This window comes from Thermothelomyces heterothallicus (genome assembly GCF_042370625.1).
Source record: "Thermothelomyces heterothallicus CBS 202.75 unplaced genomic scaffold P884_scaffold_29, whole genome shotgun sequence".
Taxonomy (NCBI): domain Eukaryota; kingdom Fungi; phylum Ascomycota; class Sordariomycetes; order Sordariales; family Chaetomiaceae; genus Thermothelomyces; species Thermothelomyces heterothallicus.
In genome coordinates this window covers 412,131-425,768 of record NW_027192590.1, presented here as the reverse complement: position 1 = coordinate 425,768, position 13,638 = coordinate 412,131, and the positions used below count along the sequence as shown (strand labels likewise).

Below are 13,638 nucleotides of genomic sequence, written 5' to 3'. Positions count from 1 at the left end.
CGCGTGAGGTGCGTAGAGCGTACATCGTGGTACCAAGCCGTCATAGCCTGGTTAACTTCTTAGGGCGACCGGTCTTTGCCTATACGGCCCTCAATCTCGGTTCTGAGGCGATCTACCTCTTCATCACCCGACTGCACGGCGCTCACATAACGTAAGGCCGCGGGGCCGAGCGTGCGGGCCGGCACCTGTCCCCTTGACGGTGTCGCCGGGACTGTGCTGGCCGAAGTCGGCCGCGTAGTAGGCCCATCAGAGGGTCGCAGCAAGTCAACGGCCCGCCCAAAAACGCCTTTTGATCCGTAGCGCTCACGAACGTCCCGAACGCCGTTGGCCATATTCTGCCGAGAGTCAGAATCCCTCCAGACCCGAATATTGAGCCAGGTCTCAAGGAGGACTCGGCAGCGGTGGTCGGTCGCGTGACCATCGTCCTTTAACCCGACGACGAGTTTGCCGAAGGGTCGGCCGTCGGGACCAGCCTCGAACCAGACGGTGCACTGCCTGTCGATTGCAGAGGACAGTGTTCTTTGCAGGATATGGCCGTTAGACCCGTAACAGCGCTCAAAGCACCAGGTCTTGCCTTCGGTGGCAAGCTCAAAGGCACCGAGCGGGCTGTCCGGGACCGGGAGGGTGTCGCCGAAAAGTTGGCGCCAAACAGCAAGGCGCTTGCGAGCGGGCATCCGATATGCGGGAGGTGTGTACCCGCGCAGGCCATCTTCGACGCGCTGTACGGCCGTCTGCCTTTGCTGCTCTCGCAATTGCTCATGCGCCTGCTGGATGCGCTCCTGCTGGATCTGCTGCTGTCGCTCCATGGCCCTTAGACCGGGAAGCGGTAACGTCTCTGGCGGAGCACCAGAAACGATGGGTGCGCGTGTGCGCTTGCGCCGGGAGCTCTGCTTCGGAGGCTCGACCGTGGTCCAGGCAGACTGCGACGAGCCCGAGGGCTGCGCAGACGCGATGAACGGGGTAGGAGCGCTCGGGGAACTCACCGGCTCGGGCGCTTGCCTGGTCGGCTGAGTCCCGGAAGGCCTAGCCTGGGACATCTGTCGCGACCTTTCAAACTCCTCGACCTCGTCGGCCCAGTTGGTGGACCTGGGCACGTCCACGATGAGGGGCAGCTTGGCCATCGCGGGCGCAGGTTTTGGTGCCGGCGCAATGGCTGCGGCGCGGGAGTTGGGTGTCTCTATGGACTTACCCTTGGCCTTCACCGCCGACTGTGCTGCAGGAGCAGGCTCGACTGGTGTGACGGGTGCCGGAACCGTGGCAGCCGACGCCGATGTGGCCGCTGGACCCTTGGACACAGTCTGCGGCTGAGGTTGCGGAGCGGGGAGAGTAGGCGTTTGTTCCATACCCTTCTCCAGTTGCATGGCAGCGAATGTCTGCCGCAGCGACTCTACCTCCTCGTAGTACGCGGCGTACTTACTGGACGGGATATCGACTCCCTTGCCGATGCACGCGCGGATATCGGCGGTCCAAGGGAAGTCTTGCTTCACTAGTAACGGCGACGTTAACTAAGACCAACAATAGAACCTTGGTTTTGGGGAATTAGACTTACAGGCGTGCTTATAGATCTGATGCCAGACAAACAGATCAAACATCTTATGATCGACCTCGTCCGGACCGATGCGTCTCTTGTACAACTTTTCGCAGACGGACTTTTCCGCCTTGCGAACGGTCTCGCTGACCCTCTCGGGGTCCAGGCCAAGGCCGCCCTCTGAGGGCGGCGCCATAAGTTGACGGACCAGCTGATTCCGTCGCTGGAGATGGGCGTTGGCCCCTCTCTCCGAGGTATCCATCGTGATGATGAAATTTTGCTCCAATATTCCGATTCTTGATGAAATTTGGAGTTGTGTTGAGAATCGTTGGAATTTAAGAAAGTTTGTGAATCGAGAAGTGGAAGTGTTGCCTGAAAGCAGAAGTGGGGCAACACCTGCTATGTAATTAAACAGGTTATTAGTACAGTTTTTGAGGGTTTGTAGGTTCTGGCGGCGGTTTCTAGTAGTGGTTTAGGACCTACAATAAAGGCGCCGAAAGGAGCGGCAGAATAAATGTGATGGTGGAAACACAAATGTTTTTACGATACACATGAAAGACCTGAGGCCCATTAGCGCGATCGGAGTACTTACAATACAAACTCACGACCACTACTTTCCATTTCGTACGATAAAGCATGGAGAGTCGGTAAGTTTGATGGTTTCTGGCAATCCGATACAATAGGGAACAAGTCTAACAGGCGTGCAACACCCAAGTACTATACGTTATCGACATACTACGTATTCTTACGATTCTTTTAAGAGATCAAACGCGCCTACGAGACATGAACTTCATCATACACGACTTTCTTAAGACTCCGGCCTGTGGAGATGCTCTGGCGAGAGTTGCATCGGTCGATAACCCCCCGAAGTGAGCGAAAACGCGAATCGGGGAGGAGCATAAAGATACAGGATATCGCATGGCTGGCGCTCGCTAGATCCATGGCAAGAGGTGGATCAACGGGAGATGCGTTCTCAACGTCCGAGCCAACGTAATATGCAGACTAGCAAGGATACCGCATGGCCGATTGGTCATGGAAAGAGGGGGGAGCAAATACGCGGTCATATCGGATACTGCTCGGCTTCTTTTACTGGAGCCGTGGCAAGAGGAGGATTATACTCTCGGGACGCTGCTTAAGGTCACTGGCTGAGTCAGGGCAAGAGGGGGATGCACGCGAGGTACATTAATACACCGGATACTCCGCGGCTCATTACTTTAGCGCCGCTGTAAGAGTAGGACACAGGATACTGCGCGGCAGCACCGGTCAGGTGCCGCGGAAAGAGGAGGATGCAGAACACGAGCTTACATCGGAGACTGCTCGGCAGCATGAATTTGCAGCCCTGGCAAGAGGAGGGCGTTCGTTCTCGGATAATATATAGGACACTACGCGGCCGTATCGGTATGTCGCCGTGGTAAGAGGAGGATGCAGAACACGAGATTACATCGGAGACTGCTCGGTAACATGAATTTGTAGCCCTGGCAAGAGGAGGGTGTTCATTCCCGGATAACATACAGGATATTACGCGGCCGCACCGGTCTGGCGCCGCGGTAAGAGGAGGGAAAACACTGTGGTCCAATTGTCGAGATTCGGCCCCCTAGGATGGGGCTGTTTGTTGTGAGTCGGTATTCCTGCGCTTTGCAATCTGCTCCCTGGCCACCTCTTGTAGTTTCAACAAGAGGTCCTTTACCATGGCCAAATTCCGCCCTTGTTCATTGAGCGCGATCATGGCTTTTTCCTGCTCCACCCTCGCGCGGCTAATCTTGTCGTTTAGGTCTCGCAAGATCTGTACGTTGTTGCGAATCTCCTCCGCGTCAGCCAGACATTTATCGGCGCGCTGTTGGAGGCTCCCGTCATCGAGCTCCTTGACGATCTCCTCATATTCCATGATCTTCTTGACCTTTTCCAGGTCCTCGGCGCTCTGCTCGAGATTGTCGTTCAGGTATGATACCTCGAGGAATGTATACTGCTCATACGCCAGCCATTTGTGGGGCTCGATTGATGGGTTATTACCACCGGCCTCGCGGAGATTGAAGCCGTCCTGTGTGACGTACGCGCCAGCCAGCGCTGCCACCAGCATTTCCGCCTTGGGCAGCTGTCTGTCCTTCCATACGCGGACAGCCGGGACAATATCAATCCTCGGCGACAGTCCCTGGTATCGGAGGAGGGAGACGGTCAGTGCTAGGAACTTGTTAATGTTCCCCAGCGCGCGCCGGTTCTGCGTAAGTTGGTACTCGTTCATCCGTCTGGGCAGCTCCTTACTGCAGCCGACATACTGCGGAGACTGTACCATGTACACCGCAGCTGTGGGATCTTTTTCCCGCATGATATTGTACCTCGACTTGAAGGAGGCAACCAAATGAGCAGCAGCCTCTAGGCTGATCTCATCGGTTATGAATCGAGGAGTCCCGCGCACGGCCTGGCCTCCGTACGCAGCGTCCACCCTGGCGACCAGGTCCAGTGCCTGGATAGCTGCGGGGGTCTGCTGGTTACCGGCGCTCTGGCTCACCGAGGCCTTGTAGCCGGCAATGTACCTCTCGAGGTGCATGATGAGGACCTTTAGCTCCCCAAGATTGAGAAACTTGCCCCCGCGCCCGGCGATAGACAGACCCGCAACATAAACCCCCGCACCGTCGCTTGACAGCCCACGCAGTCTGTTAACGGAGCGATTGCTGTCGAAGGCGACGGTTCCGAGGACGAGTGACTCTAGTACATTCCGCGGGATGCTGTGGAGAATGTCCCAGACATCGCCGGGAGTGGCCGGCCCCCCCATGCGGCTGAGCATGCCAGTTGTCTCGTCCAGCTTGATGTTCTGGATCTTGGGAAGACGCTCGAGCTCGCTGACGAACCGAGGAAACATGGTCGTCAGGACCCAGAAGGACTTTTTGTCCTTGAGGACCTGCACGAACCGAAGCCTCATGCCCTGCAACAGGGGAATGGACGCGCTCGGCACCAGCGGAGTGGGCAGTTGATCCATTGTGGTCGTTAAAATTCTCGGCAGGTTGTCGATGCAAATCAAGATGTTCTCTCCCGCAACGTCTCGATATTTCTTCTTCGGTCCGCAGCCCATGGGGAGGAAGCTACACTGGACGTGCATGCCTGGTATCATTTTCTGCCTGACAAACCCGCCGGTTACGGAGGTCCGGACGGTAAGAGCGATCAGGAGGACTTTGGTACATGGTGACGACGGGAGACGGCTGGCGACAAGAAGGGAACATGAAGTACAAGGCATCAAGTCTATGGCAGGTGTTGGAGAGGAGAATATAGATAAGCCCACACATCAATCACTTGTCACAGGTAGACAGACAATCATGTATAAACAGCGAAGCAATGCGTGGGAGTTATTAATTTCCGCTAGCGTGGGTTGTAGACTCGCTTTTACCTTCCTCCGGCGCCGCGGAGAACACCGTTCTTGTGGCCGCGCCATCGCGCCGGAGCATCACACGGACACACGGGGAGCCGTCGTGTAGCTCGCATGGCCCATTTTGTTCGACAGGGCCTTGGTCCGACGTCAAGACCGCGTTGACGCAATGCCATGTGTCGGCGGGGGCAGACTGGACGAACGCGTTCCATCGAGCTCTGTAGACTGATTTCATGGCCACGAGGCAGAGTTCATAGTAGATTGCCTTGAGCCCTGGGTTCCCCCGGTTCACCTCCTCAGGGCAGAATGTGCTCATGTGATCGGCAACCTTTGACACGAGCTGCCTCCACTTCGACTCGCCGGGCACGGATTCAGAAGTGCGCCTTCGCTTTCGCGAGTCGTCCTCGTAGTCCCGTGTCAGTTCCACGGCACTCTGTGGATGTGCGAAACAGCCGACAATGTCCCGGACACCAGCCTGCATATCTCGAACGGAGGCCTTCAGGTCCTCAACGTTCTGTGCAAGGTCGGAATTGGATGCCAGATTCCGGACGTCAGTCCGAACCTCGTGTACCGAAGCCTCTAAGGCCTCGATACGCTGCGCAAGGTCGGAATTGGATGCCAGATTCCGGACGTCAGTCCGAACCTCGTGCACCGAAGCCTCTAAGGTCTCGATGCGCTGCGCAAGGTCGGCGTTGGATCGGACGACTGCACCAAGAGGGGATTCAGTCGGCTCGGTCGAGCAGTCGGCCAGCATGGTGCAGAGATCGTTCATCTGCTGCGTCAGTGTCGAGTTAGCCTCCATGGTGCGCTCCACCACTTCGAGCTGTGCCTGCTCGACCATCTTCTGGCGTGCCTCAAGCGACGTCATGTCCTTGGCAGCCTCGCTACGGGCCACCCAGATCGCGACGCGGTCATGCTCCAGAGCTGTACGCTCCCCAGCCAGTTTTCGAGCCGCTGCGTCGAGATCGGCGTTCCGGGCGTCCGCTTCGGCAATCCGGCGTTCCGTTTGGACCGTCTGCACATCCAACGCCGCTTCGCGCGCCTCGAGGGAATTCTCTCGGGAGTCCAGATCTGCCTCTCGCTTGCGGATCACAGCCTCGCGATGGTCAAGTGCCGCCGCATGCTGGGTGAGGAGGTCATCCTTTGTCCTGAGGGCGGTTTCCCTCTCCTTGAGCTCGGCGAGCATTCCGGAGAGATCCGACATTCTGGTTTCGAGCTTGGCCTCTTGGGAATCCAGCCGAGCCCGTCTGGCGTTCACGTCGGACTCTTTTGTCGCGACGTCGCCTTCACGTGCGGTGAGCGCAGTGATTTGGGAGTTTACCTCCTGTTCCCTGGCCTGTAAGCCCGCTTCCCTGGTATTCATGGCGGTCTCTCTGGCATCGAGCGACGCAATGGTGTCGCGGATCTCTGCCTCGCGCCGATCCACATCAGCCGTCTTTGCTGCGCAATCCTCTAGGGATGCCCGCAGGCTCTCCTCGGTCGCATTGATGGACTGGGATCTGAGAGTGCTGAGCCTCTCGAACTCGCCGACGAGTAAATGGAAGTGACCCATTCGCTCGATCACCGATATTGCCTTTGCCGGCGTGGGCGAGCTCGAGACAGTCTCATCTACCAGGGCCTTAAGATAACCCATGGCAGTCATAAGCGCTCTGGCTTCCTGGATAAGTTGTTGGTCCATTTGATCCTCCATTTTTATGGTGCTGAGTGAAAATGTAGGTATGAGAATCGGATGGTGGAATTTGTACGGGACCAGAGGAGCGTGGCGGAGAGGCATATTTAATAACTCTACGGAGGTTGGTGCAGGGAGACCTTGCATTCATATGCCAAGGCTAGGCATCTAACGACGTGCAAAGTACTCTAATTTTCACCAATTTGAACTATTATTCGAACTACAATTCGAACAGCAATTCGCAGCCACTTTAACAATCTTTCAGCTAGCAATTCGAACAGCAGTATTTTCTACCAAACTACCGGTTTGTCATCTCCAAACACTATAGTAACTATTGCTGACCGACGGATAGAACACGCAAAACGCGGGGTATCTATTATTGCCCTGGCCATCAACGTCCTAAACGTCAAACAAGTCCACAGTATTTGACAGGCCGCAAAGCTCTTTAACGTTCCTGCTTCTACCTTACGCGATCGCTTTACCGGCAAGAGAAAGGAAAACATGTCTCCAAGCAACATCTTCAACGCCTCACACTAGCGGTCGGGATAGCTGTACCGAAAACGTGCGCGAAGATGCACTCGGACGACCATTGGATGACAAGTCCCCGTGAGGCCGACTTGGGCAAGTGGGGTTTCTCGAGGTCATGTGAGAGTCAATGCGTTAGATTAACTATCAAAATGTGATGCTACCAGTATGGTGGTCGGGCTCGAATGAGCAGCCGCCCTGACTGAAGATGATCAGGTCAGGCGCTAGGCTCCCCTCTGTCGAATTAGGCATCGGCCATCTCCAGGTCACCCGGATCCTTGTCCAGTGGCCTGACGTTCTCGTCGGCGACATTACGTCGACCGGAAAACGCCTCATCCATGAACCCTTCGAGCTCTATATCGTCGCCCTGATCCTGCGTAGGATCATTCCCCATTGACTCAGCGCTGTCGCCCGGGACATTCCCTGATATCTCCTCCTGCCAGAGTTCTCCGGCGTACTCGCGTATGATCTCGTCGAGATCATTAGACAGAGAAGATCCACCTCCATGTAGCTCGGAGAGATGCTTGAAGACGGGGTCTTCTCTGTCGAGAGACTCAGGGTCGATGTAGAACCGCACGACATTGTCCTGAATTTGCTTTTCTTGACCAAGGGCGCGGAATTGAGGCAAGTCGCCAGCCTGCTTGATTCTCGAATACCAAGCGACCGTGTCTTCGTCTTCGAGAATCACACCGACCTGTTGAAAAGCACCGGTGTTGAGAACGAGAGGCCCTTTTTGCACCTGGTCGAACCCGGTGCTCTCCTCGAACTTGAAGCCCCTGAGAGACTCTGCGATCTCCGAGCGAGACTTCAGGCGGCGCTCCTTCTTTCTAGAGCGAGACGTCGGGTCGCCCTCGTCCAGCTGGATGATCTCATAAGCATCGAGACTTGTCAGGTGCCTATGGACGATGTCGTGCATGTTTTTCTCCGCCAAGACAGTAGCGGTATGTTTGTTTGCCGCATTAATGAACCTGTCACTGGCCAGGAGCTTGTCGTCCATATTGATGACCTCTAAAACCGTCTTGCCATGGAATAACGGATCCGTGGGCAAATCGGCATCTGTGTGCTTCCCATGGATAAAATCCCGGGGGTGAACCTTGCCGCCGAGGATGGGGTCGCCCGAGCGAGCCTTGAAGATCTTCTTGGCAAACTCGTTACTCCAGGGCCATGAATAGACCGTCGACAAATTAGTGATGATTTGCAGTGCGACGGCGAAGCTAAGGACATCGTAGAACGGCCACTTGGTGGAGCGGGTTTGAGGTTTGTTCGCGCGCTGGTGTAGCACGGTATGCAGGAGCATGTTAACGTCATCCGCATCGGATAGGTCAAACCTCATCAGGCCGCAGTCATCCAGGTGATGGGTCCTGGAGTTGCAGACGGTACAACCCCGGAGTGAACCGTAGTTCCCCGTGGGTTTCACACAGGCGGCAGCTTCGTGGTCGTCACCGCCACAGCTTGCGCATTTGACAGCCGTGGTCTTGCTGGCGCTGCCGCTGCTGGCCGCTTCAACATCCGTCCGATCTCTCCCAGCACGGCCGCCAGCACTCTGGCTGGTCGGCGCACGGGACGAGCCCGAGGACGGAGCAGGCACAGCAGCACCCTGCGTGGCAGAGCCGGAGCCCTGCACGGCAGAGCCGCCAGGTTGGGCGCGCCGAGCACGTCCCTTGTCCGACGCACGTAGGCGAGGACGCAGGACCGGCCGGGCGTCTGCCGGCGTGGGAGGCGCCGGCATGGGAGGCGCCGGCGTGGGAGGCGGCTGAGTCTGGCCCGCCCGGGACTGCTGTTTAGAGTAGCTCCGGTGCTGCTCGACAGTCCGCTGAGTTTGGAACTCGACGTGGACGTTGACGATCGGCGCGTTGTGCAACTGGTGCAACTGCTTGATCGTGTTCATCATGGCGCCAAGTGAGGCGTCATCGCCAACGCACTTCATGTAATATGCGTTGGCAAACACGGGCTTGTCCCCGTCCCTCGCGTAGAAGTTGACGTGGTCCCGCGGGGTCTCGAGAAAACTGGGCCCGGAATTGCGGTACTGGAACGCAACTCGATCCTGCTCGATGTGCAGCAGGGTGCCCTTTGTCGGGTCAGACGACAGCTGTCTGACGTCGACGTTCACGTCTTGATGAAAGTAGGGGATTGGCTCTTCAGCCCCGTACCTGTCGAAAACATCGCGGACGCGACGTTTTCGGAGACGGGCGTTGCCGTCGCCGCCCCGAGGATTGTTGTTGGGGCCGAGCCCCGACGAACCGGCGTCGCTTGCCATCGAAATTCTGTTAGAATATATTGTTAGCCTGTTATCCTTATTGAGTAGTAGATAGAAAGGGGGAAAAATTGATACATTGTGTATTTCGCGGTTTTGCAGTCGCGATGTTAATTTCGATGTTGGTTTAGGAAAAGAAAGGAATTGTGCACTGAGCAACTCAAAGAAATATCGCCAGTGGTGCTACGGCTCTGCCAGTGGTGCCGCCGCTCCGCCAGTGGTGCTGCCGCTCCGCCTAGGTTCTACGAGAGTTAAGATGAAAGGACTACGGCCACGATTCTTTAGCAATTTAGCCTGGTTGAAAACAGACTCTGCGTAAAAACCGATCTTTGTGATGCTAATTAATACGTTTGGCTGACGACAAGGAATATAGAGTAACGCTCTTCACACAGATCATAAACGCAAATCTAACGCAAATCTGGCCCTTTGTTATAGAACACTATCTTAGAGAATTAGTAATATGCCAACGTCCTGTGCAGTTTAGGTGTTGATGGCATGTTTTATTCGAGTTGCTACGCGTTCTCGGGTGCGAATACAACCTCAATTGCGGCCACTGGAGTCATCATTTCGGGGAGGCTGCCGCCGCGTTGGGGACTGGCTGTGCCCCGGTTGCGGGCGCATGGACCCAGAGTGACGCGGACGGCTGTCTCGACTGCTGCTCTGGCTTGATTCGAGCAGACCAAGACGAGGCATGGAGCCATCGCGGAACCTAGCGCTACGGAGAGAGCTCTCCGGCAGCGGGATCAGGTTCGGATTGTCGGGGTAGGATTCAGGTCCGGGAACTTGGGGACGCTGACGGTGCCTATGACTCTGATCACGGCTACGAGACCGGAAATGACCAGCTCGATCGTCGCGGCGCGCCTGGGGCGCAATCTGCGTCTCGGCGTTTCCCCGAGTGTCTCGGGAGCGGCGCTCACCGCCTTGGCCCTGGTTTTCGTTCCTCTGGCTCGGACGCCGCGCCGGCTGGGACGACGATTGGAGTGTCGCCGGGGCTGTTCCGGGCTGAGCACGAGAGCCTGTAGACCGCTTGGACTTGCGAGAGCGGCGTCTCCGTCGACGGGATCGAGGAGCGGTATCTGGAGACCGTCCGGTTCCATCGTCCGAGGACGAGTGTTCGGTATCCTCGGCGTCGGTGAGTCTGGACGTAGCTTCGTTATGTCCGTCTCGCACCTCTGCTTTGGGCTCTTCGATCTTCACTCGGCTGGTGTGATTCGCACCAACCGAACGCGGCGCACCAAAGTCTCCGGATTGTGGCACATCCGCAGGAGTACTACGCGACGCATCCGGCCAAGTGCGGTCGGCCAGACGAGAAACGGTTGGGTCTGGCAAGGTGGTGGACGTTGCCGAGATCCTCAGTTCAATGCGCGCCTGCATGATGCGATTCTGCTCCACCAGACGAACGATACTGGCTTCATCGGCAGCCCGGTGCATCAGGGATTCCGATACAGCTGGCGGGTCTGATGGTAAGCCGTCTGTGCGAATGTAAAACATCGTATACTCTCCGCCCTCTCGGATACGCCAATCGCCAGACCAGGGAAAGCCGGGGCTGCACTCGCCCTACGAGAACAGCTCGCAGTTCGGTCTATAGAGACGCCACGTATCGGAGTCGCTCGCATCGCCGCGATGCATAACGACGGCTATGCAGCGGTACGTAAACACCAGCTCGTTGGGAGGCTGGGGTTCCAGGAAGGTCAGCCTGACCTCGAAGAGGTCGCGGTAGAACACGAGGCCAGGATTCTTGTTTCCGAGCCGCAGCCGTAGAATTGCAGGCGCATTGCAGGCCTGGATGAGCTCCGCCCCGGTGGGAATGTACCGGAACTTGCTGGAATAATAATTGAGCTTAGACGAGAGGTCTCCATGTCCGTCCCATCGTAAGAACTCTCTTTCTGTCGCGAGGCGCACATTACCCCCGACTGGGAGCCACGGGTCACCCTCGGATTTTCGAGAGAAGACCCCGTTGAAGAAACGAAAGTACTCGTTGCTCCAGACCGTGGATTGCATGACATCAGTCTCCATGAGGCCGGCGAACGTGAGCTTGTGCGGGTCCTCTCGAAACTCTTGCGCCATCAGCTCCGCAAAATGTGCGAAGGTTGGTCGCTCGAGTGAAACGGCTGCGGCGAGCAGCCTGTTGCGGGAACTGACATTTGGAATTGTGTAGAGGAACGCATGGCGATCCTCAAGGGTTATGTGAAGGAGGACATAGCGCAGCACAATTACTGCGCATGCAATCCCGGATTTTTGGGCTCTGGATTGTCGGTCGGAACCGACATCATCCAGAGACGGCCAGCTCTCTTGGAAGCGCCTTAGGCCCTCGTCGAAATCGGCGATAGTCATCAGGCTTGCGCCGTCGACGTTGTAGCTGGGACCTTGTGTCCCGATGCGAATCTGGTCTTCTTCCATCGAGAATCTGTCATCCGATCCTGTTAGACATGCGACGTCGATTAATCATGGAGACTTACGATGTCTGTGGTTTGGACGAAGATTCGGTTATTGTTAGAATACCTACAGAGGTTGGTCCGGGAAGAATATGTAATGCCTAGTTTGCCAAGACCTTGGCATACAGTATATTAGTCAGCCAGCACCAGACGAGACAATAATTACGGCTCGACCCAGTTCCTGGTCAGCCACGCATAGGTAGACGGAGAATTTATCGAGATGGTCAAGTCCTCCTGGCCTGCGGGCGCGTAGACAGTGACCGATAATGTGCCGGTCCAACCGCATCGCGTCTTAGAGACGGCCCGGATGAACCGGCTGTTCTGGTCCACGACAAATCCGACCCGTGACCTGGTTTGGGAAACGAGCGTGATGTGTTCGTGTTCCAGACAGTCGCTCGACTGCCCGATGTCACCCCGGACGATGAGGTCGACAATGGGTGATGCGAGAACCGACGTTAGATCATGGACCACGTCGTCGGCTGCGCCGCGAAGCGGGGGCCAGCGGGTCTGCAGGGCAACTACGAGTTGCAGCAAGCCCAGGCCGCACGCGCAAGCGGTGGGTGATCTGGCATCCAGGCTCTTTGCGACCCGGGTAGCCTCACCCAAGAGCACCCGCACAACAGCCGGGCTAACGCGGTCGGCGTGTGCCAGGGACACGGCGAAGCGTTGTATCTGCGCGAGTACGCTGGCAGACCATGTGCCACGGCATAGCGCGGCGTACAAATCCTGCACTTGTGCAGGATACTCGTGGACAATATCGTCCTCGATATCCCAGACGTCCAGGACCCAAGCTTCCGGGGCTGAGCCCTCGGGGTCGATGAGTTCTGGAGCCTGAACGGCGCGAGCAAAGGGCTCCCACTGCACGTCCAACCCAAAGGTGGTGACAAAGAAGCGCACCAAGGAGTCCAGCGCTGCCTGGCAGTCTTGCCCCCTGAGCCGGGACTGCTCCTCTAGGGAACGGTTGGCGGCAGCAACTGCATCTTCGAGCTGGCCTACCTTGGCGGTAAGCTCTCCCTCGACCCTGGCGGCATCTCGCCGGTGGGTGTCGATCGCGATCTGGTGAGCGGCGTGGCTGACGGTCAGATCGGCAACCTCATCGTCCCTCTCGCGGAGAAGGTCAGAGAACTGGTCGACCCTGGCCTTGGCGGACTGGTACAGCGTCTCGGAGACGTCTAGCCGCGTCTTGAGCCCGGAAGCGTCTGCCAAAAGCCTGTGCTTCTCTCCCTCCAATGCATCGCACTGGATCCGTAGGCGGCCATTCTCATCCTCCAGTGCCTCTGCCCTCATTGACGCCGACTCGGCTTTGTTGCGATGCCTTGCGACGCCGGCTTCCAGGGAAGCGCATTGGACTCGTAGACGGTCATGCTCTTCCTCCAGTGCCTCTGCCCTCATCGACGCCGACTGGGCTTCCTTGCGATACCCCTCGACGTCGGCTTCCAGGGAAGCGCATTGGACTCGTAGACGGTCATGCTCTTCCACCAGTTCCTCGACTCGCGTCGACGCCGACTGGGCTTCCTTGCGATACCCCTGGACGTCGGCTTCCAGCGAAGCGCATTGGACGCGGAAGCGGCTGTTTTCCTCAGATGCCGCATCCAACTTAGCGGACGCCAGCTGAGCATCACTGAGATGTCTCTTGACGTCTGTCTTCAGAGAGTCGCGCTCTAGCTCGATGCCGGCGACCTGCTCTCGGAGGGACGCCACTTCACCGTTGGCCTCCCTAAGCTGGAGCTCGAGCCGAGAAACGGCCTCGGCCCCGTCGCGAACAGAGTCCTTCAGCTCCGTGATCTCTTTGTCCCGTCCCCCCAGCCTGTGCTCGGTCTCCAAGAGACGGTGGGTAACACAGCCGAGCTCGGCCTCGGCCGCCTCTCG

The 13,638-nt window shown here is 57.2% G+C and overlaps 4 protein-coding genes across 4 annotated transcripts; 1 reads left to right on the top strand and 3 right to left on the bottom strand.

Moving 5' to 3' along the window:
• Positions 1-1,262: 1,262 nt before the first annotated feature.
• P884DRAFT_209789 (uncharacterized protein) lies at positions 1,263-1,790 on the bottom strand (the record flags this gene model as incomplete). Its single annotated transcript, XM_069438960.1, has 2 exons — positions 1,263-1,486; positions 1,550-1,790. Coding segments are annotated over 2 exons (465 nt in total), but the record flags the coding sequence as incomplete, so codon positions are not given.
• Positions 1,791-3,122: 1,332 nt separating this feature from the next.
• P884DRAFT_302821 (uncharacterized protein) lies at positions 3,123-4,502 on the bottom strand (the record flags this gene model as incomplete). The annotated part of the gene is made up of 1 exon (XM_069444976.1): positions 3,123-4,502. The coding sequence occupies one exon, from the start codon at positions 4,500-4,502 to the stop codon at positions 3,123-3,125; it is 1,380 nt and encodes a 459-aa protein (XP_069294417.1).
• A 914-nt stretch (positions 4,503-5,416) lies between these two features.
• On the top strand, positions 5,417-5,697 carry P884DRAFT_264107 (uncharacterized protein). The gene has a single exon (XM_069441819.1). The coding sequence runs from the start codon at positions 5,421-5,423 to the stop codon at positions 5,679-5,681; it is 261 nt and encodes an 86-aa protein (XP_069294416.1). The 5' UTR covers positions 5,417-5,420; the 3' UTR covers positions 5,682-5,697.
• Positions 5,698-7,324: 1,627 nt separating this feature from the next.
• Positions 7,325-9,337, bottom strand: P884DRAFT_302819 (uncharacterized protein; the record flags this gene model as incomplete). Its single annotated transcript, XM_069444975.1, has 1 exon — positions 7,325-9,337. One exon carries the CDS (start codon positions 9,335-9,337, stop codon positions 7,325-7,327), a length of 2,013 nt encoding a protein of 670 aa, XP_069294415.1.
• Positions 9,338-13,638: the final 4,301 nt, after the last annotated feature.